Genomic DNA, 17,260 nt, shown 5'->3' on the forward strand with positions numbered 1-17,260 from the left:
CATTTAATCAAAACACAGGGGAGGGGATGTGAGTTGTGCACTTTTTTTCAGAAACAAGGACTTTGGTTTTTATCTGGAAGTCTGTTGTATTTCACTGAACAATAAAACATGATTGCTCAGAGCTGGATTAACTCTGTGTGGCAAGACTGGTCACAGATGATAGGAAATCTTATACTGTACATTGTGACATCAAAAGAACATGCGTCAGGCTTTTTTTTCTGCAATAAGGCTGATGGCTTCTAGGAAAGTAAAAAAAAAAAAAACATCCTCTGTGTATGAGGCCTAAATACCAAAAACATATACATTTACAGGTGACATTATGATTAAATGTAGAGTCTCCATCACACTGGGGGTTGTTTACGAAAGGCAAATCCACTTTGCACTACAAGTGCAAAGTGCACTTAAAATTGCACTTGGAAGTGCAGTCACTGTAAATCTGAGGGGTAGATCTGAAATGAGGGGAAGCTCTGCTGATTTTATCATCCAATCATGTGCAAGCTAAAATGCTGTTTTTTAATTTCCTTGCATGTCCCCCTCGGATCTACAGCGACTGCACTTCCAAGTGCACTTTGAGTGCAATTTCATGTGCACTTTGCACTTGTAGTTTGCACATGTAGTGCAAAGTGGATTTGCCTTTAGTAAATAGCCCCCAATGTCTGCCATAACCTAAAACCTGTTGAATTTTGCCTCCCTCTCCCTCTCCAGTCTGGCACAAACTCCTAACAAGCTGTTCCCTGTTAATTTTGATTGCTCCTCCTGGGACATTCTTCAAAAAAGACTGTTATCAGAGCCATTAGAGAAGAGTAACAACAACAAAAGGTTCTAATGCAGTAAGGAATCTGCATGGAAGGAGAAGGGATTAGTCAACAAATATTAGAAATGGAAATTGAATATGGCTTAATCTAGCTGCTGCTTGTTGCATACATACTTTATATGTTATGTAAATATTATGTCCTTCACAGAAGCACATTTCTTTACAATTCTGACATACCATAGTTTCCTTGCTATCAGCATACATTGCTAAATAATACAATTCACCTGTTTACCCCATTTTCTTAACTCCAATGCCGTGTACACACGATCGGTTTATCCGATGAAAACAGTCCGATGGACTTTTTTCATCGGACAAACCGATCGTGTGTGGGCCCCATCGGTCTTTTTTCGATAGAAAAAAAAAAAAGATAGTAAATTCCGATCGTCTGTGTGGAACTCCATCGGAGAAAAATCTATGCATGCTCAGAATTAAGTCGACGCATGCTCGGAAACATTGAACTTTTTTTTCGGCTCGTTGTAGTGTTTTACGTCACCGCGTTTTGGCACGGTCGGAATTTAGTCTGATAGTGTATATGCAAGACTGATGAAAGTCAGCTTCATCGGATTTCCGGCGAAAAAAATCATCGGATTTTATTCCATCAGAAATCCGATCGTATGTACACGGCATAAGGCTCCTTTCACACATGCGAACCGTTCAGGTCCACCTGTCAGTTTTTAGGTGGACCTGAACAGACGTCAGCAGTGACATGTCCGCTGACATGCAATCCGCTATGATCCGCTCCGATCTCCTGAATCCAGACGGATGGAAACCCTATTTTCCATCCATCTGGCGCATCGAATTGGATGAAAACAGACAGGCGGTCCATTTTTATCTGATTCCCCATTGAGGAGAGCAGAGCTCTGACAGGTCCGTCCCTGCACAGTGAGCACAGATGGACCTGTCATCCGCTGGCTCAGCGGGGATCAACGGAGCGATCCCTGCTGAGCAAGTGGAGTCCTTCAAAATGGACATGTGTGTGAAAGGGGCCTTAGGGGTTTATTTATGTTTTCACCCAAGACTCACACAAGTTTTACCCAGGATTCACACATTTTTCCGGTTTAAATAAAGTCTGAATCTTGAGTGAAATTTGTCTAAATCATGCGTGAAAAATAATGAATAGACAGGGCCGGCACTAGCGCAAGGCAACATGGGCACTTGCCTTACGGCACCAGGGAACAGGTCGGAAAATTGACAGTGTCACCGTGTCAGTGTCTCTCTCGTCTCTGTGAGTCCCAGGATTACACACAACAGGCATCTCCCACTGTGTGTATTGGAGCTTAGTGTGTTAACTTTGGCTGCGCTGTGAGAAAAGTCCCGCCCTCCTCCTAGATAAGCTTGTGTAATAGGCAGAACAATGCGTCTATCACACAAGCTGATTTAGGAGGAGGGTGGGACTTTTCTCACAGCATGGCCAAAGTTTTCACACTAAGCCCTGATACACACAGCGGGAGATGCCTGCTGTGTGTGAAGTGTAGAGGAGGAGGGAGGGGAGCGCTGCAGTCACACTGGCAGTGTGTGTGATAAGTTCTCTTTCATGTCACGCTGCCCCGGCAGCCCCTTCTCTCTTCTCGTCCATCCCCATTTGCTTGTGACATCATCTGGGATAGACGAGAAGAGAGGAGAGGCCGCCAGGGCAGCGTGACATGAGAGAGAACTTATCACAGATGCTTCCTGCATACTGGCTGCCAGGTAAACGTTGTGTCCCAATGTTCTCCAATATGCCCCAATGTTCTCCAATATGCCCCAATGTGCTCCAATATGCCCTGATGTGTGCCAATATGCCCTGATGTGAGCCAAGTGCCCCGTGCCCTGATGTGCCATGTGTCCTGATGTCCCGTGCCCTGATGTCCTGTGCCCCAGTCTGCTGTGCCTCAATGTCGTGTGCCCTGATGTGCTGTGCCCTGATGTACTGTGACCTGTGCCCTGATGTGCTGTGCCATTTACCCTGATGTGGCCTGGTGTGCTGTACCCTGATGTGCAATGCCCTGATGTTCACTGTGCCCTGATGTGCTGTGCCCTGCTGTTGGCAAAAGTTGGCAAAAATTCTTGCACTGGCCCTGTGAATAGACATACCTCTTATCTCCTTGTTAGGCCTCATGTACACTGCAGCTGCTAGACTCACTTTTAGGAATAATTGGAAATTTTTTTCAGCAGCCCCTGAACTCTCCTCAATGTTATCTTATGTATACATGTACACTCAGGCCCAGATTTAGGCTGGGCGCATGGTGCCGCTCCTATTGATTAGCCATTCAAACATGCAAATGAGGTAAATACGGCGATTCACGAACGTGCGTGCGCCCGATGCATGCTACGTGAGGTGCGCGTAAGTTGTACATCCGGCGTAAAGTTATTCCCCATAAATGAAGTGCAACACGGCAACAGACATGCACAGGTCAGCTGGAGAGCAGCTGCAGCAGCACACTTATGGACGAGCAGAGCAACCACACTTGCAGGACAACACATCCGTATGCCAACATGCCAGGGGCAGCCATGGTCATAGCACTACTGCGTCAACAGGCACGGAGGAGGGCACAGGAGAGGATATACCGAACGCGCATGAACGTCTTTGGCATGGGGGAATCGGAGGTGTACCGCATCTTCAGATTCAGCCCTGATGCCATCCTGGAATTAGCCACAGCCCTGCATGATGAAATCACCAGCCAGAAAGAACGCTCACATGCAGTGCAGCCACTGGTCAAGGTACTGGCAACACTCCATTTCCTCGCCAGTGGATCTTTCCAACGTACAAGTGGAGTCGTGTCTGGGATGTCACAATCCACCATGAGCAGATGCGTGCACCAGGTTGTCCCCGCAATCCTCACACGCATGATCAGGGCCGGATTTGCTCTCCCTGCCGCCCCAAGGCCAGGTTCCGCAATGCACCCCCTCCCCGCCAACCGAACCACCCCCCCCCTCAAATCAATGGAGAATGGCAACCGGATGGCAGGGGCGGCACGGTTAGTTCACATATTTTTTGTTTCTTTTTTTTACTTTATAATTTTTTTTTTTTTGTAGCTTGTAACTTTTTTTTTTTTTTGTGTAATTTTCTTATAATTTTTTATATTATTTTTCTTATTCTTTACTTTTTAATTACTTTTTTATTTTAATAATTTAATTATTATTTATTATTAATTTTTTTATCAATTTTTTTTCCACTTAACTTTATTGCTATCACACAGGAGAAAACAATTCCCTGTGTGATAGCAATTGTAGGTGACAAGTTCTCTTTATTGACCCTGTCACCTCCAAAATAGGAGTCCTAGCACTGTACTAGAAATCCTGTCACAGCTGAGATGGTAAGAGACACAGCTCACCCCTCTCACTGTGTACATCGACAGCAGGGACCGTCACAGGAGACAGACTCGGCGGCCTGGGGGAGGACGGAGTCCCGAAGACAGAGCCAGTAGAGAGAGGTATGTGGGGGGGAGGGGGGGGCAGACGGCAGCACACATTTGACAAGTGATTCCGGCGACATCGCCGCAATTGCTTGTTAACGAGCGAGCGGATTCCAGAAAGCAACTTACCGCCCTTAACTGGCCGTCGGGAGACTCCATGCTGCTGCCGCCCCGAGGCCTGGCCTCGGTGGCCTTGTGGGAAATCCGGGCCTGCACATGATTGAGAGCCCATTCCACCAGCTCCAGATCATAGCGACTGGGAGTGGTCTGTGACAGTTTGGTCATTGTGTGTGGAAGCACAGCACCATAAATGCATATGTGTGATATGTGCACATCAGTGGTGGCTGGTGCTCAAAATTTTTGGGGGGTCGCAAACAAACAAACAAACAAAAAAACAATTGTAGCCTCACTGTGCCGATCAAACGCAGCCACTGTGCCGATCAAACGCAGCCACTGTGCCCATCAAACGCAGCCACTGTGCCCATCAATTGTCGCCACTGTGCCATCAATTGTCGCCACAGTGCCATCAATTGTCGCCACTGTGCCATGCCATCAATTGTCGCCACAATACCATGCCATCAATTGTTGCCACTGTGCCATACCATCAAACACAGCCACTGTGCCATGCCATCAAACGCAGCCACTGTGCCATCAATTTTCTCCACTGTGCCATCAATTGTCACCACTATGCCCATCAGTTGTCGCCACTGTGCCATGCCATCAAACGCAGCCACTGTGCCATCAATTGTCGCCACTGTGCCATCAATTGTCACCACTATGCCCATCAATTGTCGCCACTGTGCCATGCCATCAAACGCAGCCACTGTGCCATCAATTGTCGCCACTGTGCCCATCAATTGTTGTCACTGTGCCATGCCATCAATTGTCGCCACTGTGCCATCAATTGTCACCACTGTGTCCATTAATTGTTGCCACTGTGCCATGCCATCAATCGCAGCCACTGTGCCCATCAATTGTCGTCACTGTGCCATGCCATCAAACACAGCCACTGTACCATCAATTGTCACCACTGTGCCATCAATTGTCGCCACTGTGCCATGCCATCAAACACAGCCACTGTGCCCCTCAATTGTCACCACTGTGCCATGCCATCAAATGCAGCCACTGTGCCCATCAATTGTCACCACTGTGCCATGCCATCAAACGCAGCCACTGTGCCATCAATTGTCGCCACTATGCCCATCAATTGTCACCACTGTGCCATGCCATCAAAAATGGCATGGCATGGCATGGCTGAGCCTGCATCCATACCTTGGCTATGCCCTTACGGGCCATAAACAGAGTTTCATTTAGAAATGTAGCTTGGTATTTGTAAATTTCTACGTCTAGCAGAAGTCCCAGAAGACATCGTTTGGGGTCTAATACCACTGGGGAACCCATATTGTCAAGTAAAAACTGGAAAATCTGCGTCCAGTATGTCTGAATGTTTGGGCAGCTCCATATGAGATGGAAGAACGTTCCAGGTGCTGCGTGGCACAACTGGCATGTCGGGTCATAAGTATGAAGGAATTTTTTTTTAGGGGAGTCAGGTAGGCTTTGTGTACAATGTATATCTGTGTCAGTCTGTCAGATAACTTGGGGGACGTCAGTCTGGTCCCTTCCAATATTTCATGCCAGTCTTCCTCCTCCATAGGGCCTATTTCTTTTTCACATTCCATTTTTTGCCTTTTGTGCAATGGCATTTGAACTACGGTTTCTGATCTTTACATACAGGGTCGATATGAGTTTAGAGTGTTCCTCTCCCATTATTACATCCAGAACTGGGGGAGAATCTGACACTACTTCAAGATGCGCCCTCTCTACCACTGCACATATGTGTTACGTGGTCAGCAACAGGTTAAGATGTAAAGTATAAAAGGAAAATAAAAACAAACCACAAAACTTTTTAACATATGTACTGTATTTCATTGCAATTAAATAGTTTGATTACAATTTTAAAAATTATATGTTATTGATATTAAAAAAAAAAAAAAAAAGAGACATATAGATGTTTTTTTTTCTTTCTGAACACTCAGGGCCCACATTTTTTTTCCATAACATTCTTCCTAAACATTTTGAAAAGGGATATTAGTCAAGTACAAGATACATACAGCCAATGTCATTAAAAGAGAAGTATGGGTATTTTTTTATTGTAGAATCATACTTACCTAGGTGGATGCAGCATCGGTCCGATACTGTAGCTGCTGACTTTTGATATCAGGACACTTACCTGTCCAGGGTCCCCATGATGTCGGCACCCCAGCCGAATTTCGGATCGACTCTCGGGTGCTGCCGCCACCATTCGTGATAAGGAAACCCAGCCATGAAGCCTTTTGGCCGGTTCCCTACTGCGCATACATTAAGCACGCTGCACTTTCTTATTGGCCTGGTGGCGGAGGAAGGAGGCGGTGGCCAAACTTCCGAGGATGGTACTACGGCGCTATCTTCCAGGAGTGGGGACAGGCAGGGGGTGCCGGGGATCAAAGTTGTTGAGCGGTGGGGGGGGGGGTGATTGCCGCAATCGAAGCTGTTGAGCGGGAGGTGGTGATTGCCGCAAACGAAGTTGTTGAGCGGGGGGGGTGATTTTGCCGCATTCAAAGTTGTTGAGCGGGGGGCGGGTGATTGCCGCGATCAATGTTGTTGAGGGGGGGTTGTCGCTGATTGATGAAGTTGTTGTCTCCTACCTGTGAACACAGCCTGTCGGGTTTTCCTCTTCCATTCGGCCGACGCAGACCACACACCGCTCCAGTAAGTCTCCCCTCTGACCTTCTTCTTCTTCCTGTGCGGGAAAATTTACCCCTGCGCGGGACTGCGGGAGGATGCAGTCTGTACGGGAAGTTCACGCAGAATCTGGGTGGGTTGGGAGGTATGCTGTATGGGTAGTGAGTTAGGGCATGGTAGGTAAGAAGGTTTGGATCTACTAGTATACCAGTCGCGTTAGGTGACACATCAAATGATTGTGTTGCATGTCAGGTAAATCAATTTCACCCTTTGTCTTGGGAAGCGTTAGACATGCAAGTTAGACACAAATGAGTTGATTTACTAAAGGCAAATAGACTGCGCACTTGGCAAGCATTCTGCAAGTGCAGTTGCTCCAGGGAATAGTAAATGAGGTAAAGCTTCACTTTGCAAAGAGTACCCAATCACGTGCAAGGGAAATAAAAAGACAACATTTTTGCTTGCACATGATTGGATGATGGAAGTCAGTAGAGCTTCTGCTCATTTACTATGCTCTGGAGCAACTGCACTTGCTGAGCAAATTAGAAATATTTGACTGGATGATTTGGTCAAAATCTGACAGCATTGATTTAACAACAGATGTGATTTAACAACAGAATTTACATGTTGACCATGGTTTGTTATCAATCATTTTTTTATGGAAGCTGATTTCTTTTACTGTAAAAAAAAAAGCATGCAGGTTTATTATTTTAAATAGTTCTATTTTTTTTTTTGGAAGGAGCAGCTGCAAGAATTCTGACGCTCAGCTGTCATTCACTCAAGCAGAAGTGAAAACAGCATGGTCAAAAATGGCAAAGAAAGGTACATGCACAGTTTTCTTCCTTGTTTTTGTGTGAAACTGCTGCTTGTATTAATGACAGCTGCTTATCACTATAGGGATCAGAAACTTAGTGTTTTCCAAAACATTCTTCAGGAGCCATTATTAGATCATTTTTTTGTTTAAAGGGGTTGTAAAGGTTTATTTTATTTTTTTAAATAACAAACATGTCATACTTACCTCCGCTGTGCAGCTCGTTTTGCACAGAGTGGCCCCGGTCCTCATCTTCTGGGGTCCCTCTGTGCTTGTCTCAACTCCTCTAACCACCCTCTGGGAAGCTCTCTCCTAATGGGGTTAGCTTGTGGGTGTGCTCCCGTGATTCAGTCGGAAACCATAGCCACCGACTGTATCACTTGGCCCCGCCCACCCGGCGTGCCGCGTCATTGATTTGATTGACAGCAACAGGAGCCAATGGCTGCACTGCTATCAATCATCCAATGAAGAGCCAAGAAGCCAGCACATTCACAACGCAAGACTTTCGAGGGCTCAGGTAAGTAAACGGTGGGCTGGGGGGGCCTGTAAGCATCAGATGTTTTTTCACCTTAATGCATAGGATGCATTAAGGTGAAAAAAACGCAAAGCTTTACAACCCCTTTAAGTCTCTTTAGAATCACAAGGGACATTTTAATTGTCCTTCTTTAAAACTGTGACTTGGTGCCCGAAAGTTTCAAAATCATGACCCCAGTTGTTCTTTAGGACTCTCATAACTAGTAACCTAACCTGTCCATTACTGAACCTAATCAATCCGTAAAAGAAATAAAGGAATTGTCTTCTATGTTTGGTCAAAACTGTCTTTCAAAGTGTTTAGTATTGCTTTGATTAGTAAATCTTGTTGTTTGTTTGTTATTTTTTAGGTTGGAAAGTACAAGGACCGTAGTCTTCAAATGAAATATTATGTGTGGCCAGTATTTGAACTGTACCCAGACTCCGAGGAACATAAAGATGAACATCTGAGCATAGTAACATTAGAGGAAGCTCCTTTTGTTATTGTTGAAGATGTTGATCCGTTAAGTGGAACCTGCATGAGAAACACTGTTCCTTGTCGCAAGCAGATACGTATAGAGTATGTAATATATGTGTTTGATTTGACATTATAACTTAATTTGGTATGCTACCAGTAAAAAGAATTAAATAGGAAAGTGAATATCCACGGTTGAAGGGATGTAATGTTGAAGGGGGGGGGGGGGGGGTGTTGAGATGTTGGCAATAATAACCCTATATACAATCAATTATATTGTTTTTGGAGGTTATGTTTAGGATGTGACTGAAAAATTCTGCCCCTTGTTATATACCCAACAGTGGTAGTGTTTTTTTGTTATTGTTTCTGCTGTATCTTATGACATTACTTTGATGTACCTACAGGCTGTTTGTGCGTTTGAACAGCAGTGTCTTCTGAATTTTGTGTTATTACATCCCGGTCAGGGTTGCAATTATCCCCAGTTGCAGTACTAATTTTACTGAACATCAAGATGTCTCAGCCTTCCATTGGCCTCAAGATACCCACTATTTCCTATATTATCTGTAAACGCCAACATTATTTTCTTCCATAATAGTGTTTGCCTAAAGTACAGCTACACTTTTGTTACAAAGCTCTCAGCCCCCTAAGCAAATCTATCCTGGAACCTCTCCATTCTGTTGCATGCTCATCTTATTGTGGTGTTTATTATATAGGGTTGCCACCTGTACGGGAATGACCCGGACAGTCCGGTTTTTGACAGCTGTGCCTAGGTTTGTATTCTCCTGTAACCCAGACACCACAGCATAAGCTCCAGTTAAAAGTACCCACAGCCCTCCACCAGCACCATGCGTTCACGTGGGATGGACCCCCCCCCTCCCCCGCGCACGCTGAATATGCTCTCTCCTGAGTCCCACCAGCAGCACTCCTCCCGCTCCTGTGGCTACAGTGGTGAGTGCCTCATCCTGTTCCCCGCTGCAATGCACTCTCTCCCACCAGCAGCAACCCCCCTCGCCCCCACCTTCAGAGGTAAGCAGCACTCCCGAGTGAGTCCCCCATCAACCCTCTCTCTCCCTGCAATGTGCCGATCAGGACGCTCTCTCCCACCAGCAGCACGCTCTCCCCATCTTCCCCCACTCCAGGAGAGCTAATGTCTAATTGTGACAGGTAAGCTACTGACAATTCCATTCGGTCACCCTCGCCCCTGTCAGTGCAGTGCTACTTGCAGGAGCCCAGCAGAAGGAGCATCTTACTGTCCCCGTCCCCCCTCGTCCATCCCACAGTCCTCGCGTCCACCCCATGGTCCCCCTGTCCATCCCACTGTCCCCCATCCATCCCATGGCCCCACTGTCCTCCATCTATCCCACGGTCCCCCTGTCCATCCCACGGTCCCCCTGTCCATCCCACTGTCCATCCCACTGTCCCCTGTCCATCCCAATGTCCCCCGTCCATCCCACAGTCCCCCCGTCCATCCCACGTACCCCCTGTCCATCCCACGGTCCTCCCATCCATCCCACGGTCCTCCCGTCTACCCCACGGTCCTCCTGTCCACCCCACGGTCCTCCTGTCCATCCCACTGTCCATCCCACGGTCCCCCATCCATCCCATGGTCCTCCTGTCCATCCCACGGTCCCCCTGTCTATCTCACAGTCCCCCTGTCCATCCCATGGTCCTCTTGTCCATCCCACGGTCCCCCTGTATATCTCACGGTCCTCCTGTCCATCCCAATGTCCCCCGTCCATCCCACAGTCCTCCCGTCCACCCCACGGTCCTCCTGTCCATACCAATATCCCCTGTCCATCTCACTGCCCCCCTGTCCATCTCACTGTCTCCCCGTCCATCTCACTGTCCCCGATCATCCTACTGTCCCCTGTCCATCTCACTGTCCCCCCATCCATCTCACTATCCCCCTGTCCATCTCACTGTCCCCCCCATCCATCCCACAGTCCCCCTGTCCATCCTACCATCCTCCTGTCCATCTTACTGTCTCCCGTCCATCCCACGGTCACCCTGTCCATCCCATGGTCACCCTGTCCATCCCACGGGCCTTAGATATTATCGACTGATTTGGAGTGTTGAAATAGAATGGGCCACCTTGGTGTGATGTTGATAGTGTGGGTTGCTATAGGTAGGATGGCCTACTTAGAACTGGCAGTGGAAGGTTTGGGTGCAGTGGATAGTAAGGGGTGTTGTAGATAGGGTGGGTTTAGTTTAGGCCCCTTCCACGGTTAACGCAATGTGGCCACACCCTCTGTTCGCCGTGGAGTACACAGCACACTGTAATACTACTCTCTTTAAGCCACACAAAGGTGTCAAAGATCTTTTACAATCCTATTGTCTAGATATAGGGCCAGATTCACATAGAGATACATCGGTGTATCTCCTGATACACCGTCGTATTTCAGAGTTGCGTCGGTCGTATCTATGCGACTGATTCATAGAATCAGTTACGCATAGATATGCCTAAGATCCGACAAGTGTAACTGTGTTACACCGTCGGATCTTAACTGCAATTTTAAAATGGCCGCTGGGGGCGTTCTCGCTGATTTACGCAGAGAATATGTAAATCAGCGAGATACGCCAATTCACGAACGTACGCGGGCCCGACGCAGTCACTTTACGCCGTTTACGTAAGGGTTTTCCCAGCGTATAGTTACCCCTGCTTCTATGAGGCGCAGCCAATGTTAAGTATGGCCGTTGTTCCCGCGTCAAATTACATTTTTTACGTCGTTTGCGTACGTCGATTCACAAAAGCGCTGGACGCAAGTTACGCTCACGCCGAAACCAATGATGTCCTAGCGACGTCATTGGGAGCAATGCACGCCGGGAAAATTCGCGGACGGCGCATGCGCATTTAAATCGGCGCGGGGACGCGCCTGATTTAAATAGTACACTCCCCCTAGCCGCGGAATTTGAATTCCGCCGGGGAATTTACGATCCGCCGCCGCAAGTTTTGAGGTAAGTATTTTGTGAATTACCCACTTGCCTCAAAAACTTGCGGCGGCGGATCTTAAATCACATCCGCTAACCTATGTGAATCTGGCCCATAGTGTATACTACAAAACAAATTGGAGTGCGCCAGAAAAGTGTTCGGGTTTGGCTTGAAGAAATGGTGGCAACCCTATGTTCATATCATCAGTGTAGTAACTCAACATAGAAATAAATAGAACTGTACTTGTACAATAGAGACACTAGAAGTAAAGCTTCCCCAAACTATGTATATGGGATGTTACTGTACAGACGTGGCAGCAGAACATGCGAACTGACAAAAAGTTTGTGCGAACACCGTTAAAGTCTGTGGAACCCGAACGTAAAAAATCAAAAGTGCTCATTTTCAAGGCTAATATACAAGTTGTTATCATAAAAAGTGTGAAGCAAACCCCAGAGGGAGCTGCTTTTGTTTGTTCAGTCCGTTACTCTGCCTTTCAACCCCAATGAACTGTCCCAGCCCCTCTGGCACACCTAGCAATGTTATTAATGGAATAACTCAGCAGGAATACACAACACAGTTCTTCTTGTTGCTTACTTGAAGACAAGTAAAATTCAGGCTAACATTAGTAATCCAGGACCTGTGTAAGTACCCAGGACTTGGTTGAAACAGTTTAAATAAAACAGTCAGGAACACTATGCAAACAACAAAAGCAATAGGTAACAATATGTACAGATTAAATAGACTCCCCAATACGTTTTGGCATGTGTGGGATGCTGTGGCTAAAGGGGAACCCCAGGCCGGCCTACGATACCTCTAGTACCCACCCAGTGAAATGATATCAATACCCAGTGGTGTGTCCCCTTTAAGAGCAACCGCGGTAATGTCCCGGAGGCAAAGTTTTGCATTTTGTTATCTTCACCAGCAATGTAGGAGCTCTGTGGACAATACTTGGATGTGGTATTCTATGAAAAGCATTAAAGGTTTCTGGGCAAAGCCCCCTCACTAAATCCTGTACACAGTCAGCGGTCCTCCCCTGAGCGATCAATCGATCTTAGATGCAGGTGTGTCGCAGTGGCATTCAGTCCTTGAGCTGTTGCAGGGTGTCCTTCTTTAGCATGGACAGTCTGTTCCTCTGGGCTGGAACTGCATGAACAATCCTTTTCTTCTGGGCTGGAGCTGCATGAACAATCTGTTCCTCTGGGCTGGAGTTGATTCCACACACACATAGGCCCGGATTCACATACATCGGCGCATATTTATGCGGGCGTAGCGTATCTAATATACGATACACCGACGCAGTGCACAGAGGCAAGCACTGGATTCACCAAGCACTTGCTCCCACTCGCTCTTAAAGATACGCTGGGTTTCCTCGGCGTAAGCCAGCGTAGGTGGAAGTGGGCGTGAGCCATGATAATGAGGCGTGACCCCATGCAAATGATGGGGCAAGCGCCATAGAAGTACTTAAAATGAACGGCACATGCGCCGTCCCGTGGCCGCATCCCTGTGCGCATGCTCAGAATCAAGTCGGAACTACTCCCTAAGATATGACGGATCACTGCCTACAACGTGAACGTAACCTACGCCCAGCCCTATTCACGTACAACGTAAATGACAAAAGATACGATGGCTTGTGTTTCCTGGTCCATACCTTTGCATGAGTTGCGCCTCCTATATGGGGAATAACTTTACGCCAGACGTACGACTTACGCAAACCGCGTATATTATGCGCCGGGCGCAAGTACGTTCGTGAATCGGCGTATCTCCCTCATTTGCATATGTGCATAGAAAATCAATGGGAGCCGCAAATGCGCCCAGCGTAAATATGCGCCCACGATACGCAGGCATAGGAAAGTTACGTTGGTCGGATAAAGCCTTTTTTCAGGCGTATCTCAGTTTATGGGCACGGTGCATAGATACGACGGCGCATACTTACACTTACGCGGCGTATCTCAAGATACGTTGGCGTAAGTGCTTTGTGAATCCGGGCCATAGAGTGCAGATGCTCTCCTGATGGGGTGCAGGCAAAAAAGGCTCTGGCCTAGTTCCTCTGACTTTTTATCTCCTCTACCACAGTCCTTTGCTGCTGTCTCATGATTGGCTCAGGTTCTTCCAATAGGGAGTTTACAGACAACCTCCAATAGGGAGTTTACAAACAGCAGTACTGAGTGTCTGTGTGTGAAGAGAGAATAGGGGGGGGGGGGGTGAAAAAGACCACGCTGCTGCTGCAGCAGACAGCTGTCCCCCAATAGATTAGATAACTCTGGAGAAGTACCTGCTGAAAGTGTTTGGGGACCCTGGTCCTGCCCCAGGGGACATGCATCAATGCAATTTTTTTTTTAAACTGGAGTTTTTTCGGGAGCAGTGATTTTAATAATGCTTAAAGTGAAAAAAAAAATGAAATATTCCTTTAAATATCGTTCCTGGGGGGTGACTATAGTATGCATGTAAAGTGGCACATTGTTTGTGTTTGTAGAACAGTCCCTGCAGCAAAATGACATTTCTAAAGGAATAAAAGTCATTCAAAATTGTTTTTTTTTTTCATTGAGAAAAACGACATGCCCCCCCAACCCATTACCAGGCCCTTTGGGGCACCCTGCACCCAAATTAAAAAAAAAAAGGCGTGGGACCCACCAGGCCCTTTATATTCTGAACAGCAGTATACAGGCGGTCCCCGGGTTACAAACAAGATAGGGACTGTAGGTTTGTTCTTAAGTTGATTCTAGTTGTCATTTGGAACAGGTAAATTTTTTAAGTGTGGTAGAGGGAATACTAATGCGCAAATCACAAGGGTAATACTAATCTTAAAACGAATAAAAGCAGCAGCCAACAAAAAAGGTGTTCACACACTAATAACAAATGGAATGGGGAAGAGAATGTGGCGCTTACTATGTCTCCAGAAATAAACTTAATGGTAATCTAAATAAAAAGATGCAAATACAGTATAAATAAAGGAATACCGTTCCAAATAACCATGTGCAAATATGCAATAATAGTGCAATAAATGGTGACAAAATCAATCTGTGCGCAATTCTTCCTGTGCCAAAATAAAAATAAATAAAAAATAAACAGATGTGCAAATAAGCAAATAAATATGCAGACATCAATTGTACAAACAAGCAATAGTGCAAAAAAGTGTTCAAGTAATATTTCCAAGTTTCCAAACACAGGAAATGTGCAGACAAATCCTCTGTGCCCAAAAGAATTGCAAAATATAGTTCTGAGCTTCCAAGCAAAAAATGGCCGTGGATAATATCTGTGCTGGGTAAATATTCTGAATCCAATAATGAAGCAATCCCATAAAAAGTGCATATAGTCCAAGTGCAAATGCAGAATCCAATTGAATGTGCCTCCATCCAGTGCGGGTGCCCATGTTTCCCCCAGCTTCTCACCTCATATGGCTCATAAATAAGCCTCTTTGGTAAATCCACACTGACCGAGCGGTTACTGGCAGCTCGATTCCCTGCTTGTTCAAATACAGTCAGATTCCCCTGAATATTCATGTTCTGTAACATAGAAAGGAAGAGGGGGGCTCCATGGTGCAGTAAGTTTGATAAAATATTTTAATCATATAAATAAATGCACTTAGAGTTATGTAGCAAGAAAACAGCATAAATGAAAAAACTTCAGATCTCGGCCACGACCGGAAATTACGTCACCACGGCTCTGTTTCTCTGGCTTCACTGCCCACGTGACTTTCTCAAAGGGTGTAGAGCCGGGTAGACGGAAGGTGACTTAAATAAGGAATCGCTGTCATGGTAACCATCATCGCAATGGATAAAAACATCATCTAGCCTCTAAAATTCTAAAGCGGACCACCTAGATCCGCTTTAGAGCGCAGGAACGAGCCCTTTCGTTGAAATATTCGATCAAAAATTGTAATTACATTCCCCTGTAAAACAGGGGCAGACAAATTGGGCCTTAGGCAGTGGTGGTGGTGCCACAACACTGTAACCCCTCCCAGATTCCCTTGTTGAGCGGAGGAACGAGCCCTGCTGTGAAATATTTGATCAAAAATTGTGATTACATGCCCCTGTTAAACAGGGGCAGAAAAATTGGGCCTTAGGCAGTGGTGGTGGTGCCCTGAACCAAAATATTCTTGGAAGCTATCATCATGAAGATTGAGGAGAATTAGGATAGTCACTCTGCATAATAGTATAGTCACTTAGCACAGGTAGTCTTCAAGGGATCCCACATCCATAGAAAAATCAATCGGTTACATCAGCATCAGGTGCTTGGTAGCTGGTGATCCAAGATCCATATTTATGAATATGAGCCGATCAACAGAGTCTGTGGACAGGCTCACTCTGTGATCGGTTACAAAGCCTCCAGCAGCACTTAATGTGGGTTCAGAAAGAACTCTGGATGCAGGACAGGCCAGTAGCTCAATTGCATATTGAGCAAGCTCTGGCCAGTGGTCCATCCTCAAGACCCAGTAACCCAGTGGATGTTCTGTTGGAAAGGTCTCCAAGTCTGATCTTGCACCTAGATATTCATGAACCATGTAATTCAGATGCTGGCGATGGTTGCTGGAACCGATTAGACCTTGGTGCTGAGGACTAAAGAATTGTCTGAAGGCATCGGTCAGCCGGCCACCTTCTCCACTGCTCTTTCTGTTACTGAACAAAGCCTCAGCAACATGTTGTCCAGCACCAGGAAATTGTAACCTCCGGAAACGCATTGCACAAACCTTTCTGCAAGGTCTCCCAAAGATGTTTCATCCTCTGCTCCCTCTGTGAAGGCTGGATAAGTTCTGCAACCTTACTCTTGTAATGTGGATCAAGAAAGGTTGCCAGCCAGTAATGATTCCTCTCCTTGATACCGCAAATCCTAGGGTCCCTTTGCAGGCTTTGCAAGATCAGGGAGGCCAGGCAGCGTAAGTTTGGATCACTAAGGATCGCCTGATCTGCAACCACCTCCTCCCAGCCATGTACAAATCCATGGATTTTTGGGGACTGAAAACGATCCCTTGAAGACTGCTGCTGATGCTGAGTATTATCCTCCACCTCCATGCTGACTCAATCCTCCTCCTCCTCTTCTTCCTGTGTGATCGGCGGGCCCGCAGGAATACTATCTGGATAAAGGGGGCCTTGAGAGGTAAGAAAGTCCTCCTCTTCCTCCGGCTGTTCTTCCTCAAGTGCTCTGTCCATTATTCCTCAAAGCATGTGCTCCAACAGGAAGACAAGAGGGACAGTATCACTGATGCATGTACTGTCACTGCTCACCATCCTCGTGGCCTCCTCAAATGGTGACAGGACAGTGCATGCATCCTTGATCAGTAGCCACTTGGGCAGGTTGCATTCCCTTTGAAGGTCAGCCAGCTGAGCACTGCCATTATATGACTGGCAGAAATGACCACAGACTTTTCTGGCTTGCCTCAGGAGATCCTGGTACCTGCTCAAGAACCGCTGCACCACCAAATTCAGGACATGAGCCAAACAGGGAACATTGGTCAAGTGTCCCTGACTGAGGGCGGAGAGGAGGTTGATGACATTGTTGCATACAACCATTCCTGGCTGAAGCTGGAGTGGCGTCAACCACCTCTGAACCTGCCCCTGCATAGATGACAAAATCTCTGCCCCAGTGTGGCTCCTGTCCCCTAAGCAGACCA

At 46.6% G+C, this 17,260-nt stretch overlaps 1 protein-coding gene across 1 annotated transcript in view; it reads left to right on the forward strand.

Annotated features, from left to right (window-relative positions):
- The window catches only part of GRIN2B (glutamate ionotropic receptor NMDA type subunit 2B), a 1,689,627-nt gene that overhangs the window by 1,268,386 nt on the left and 403,981 nt on the right, over window positions 1-17,260 (forward strand). Inside the window, exon 6 of the mRNA XM_040359615.1 lies at window positions 8,620-8,828. Within this exon, the coding sequence (XP_040215549.1) occupies window positions 8,620-8,828 (209 nt within the window). The remainder of the gene's footprint in view (window positions 1-8,619; window positions 8,829-17,260) is intronic.

Source organism: Rana temporaria, chromosome 7, assembly GCF_905171775.1.
Source record: "Rana temporaria chromosome 7, aRanTem1.1, whole genome shotgun sequence".
NCBI lineage: Eukaryota > Metazoa > Chordata > Amphibia > Anura > Ranidae > Rana > Rana temporaria.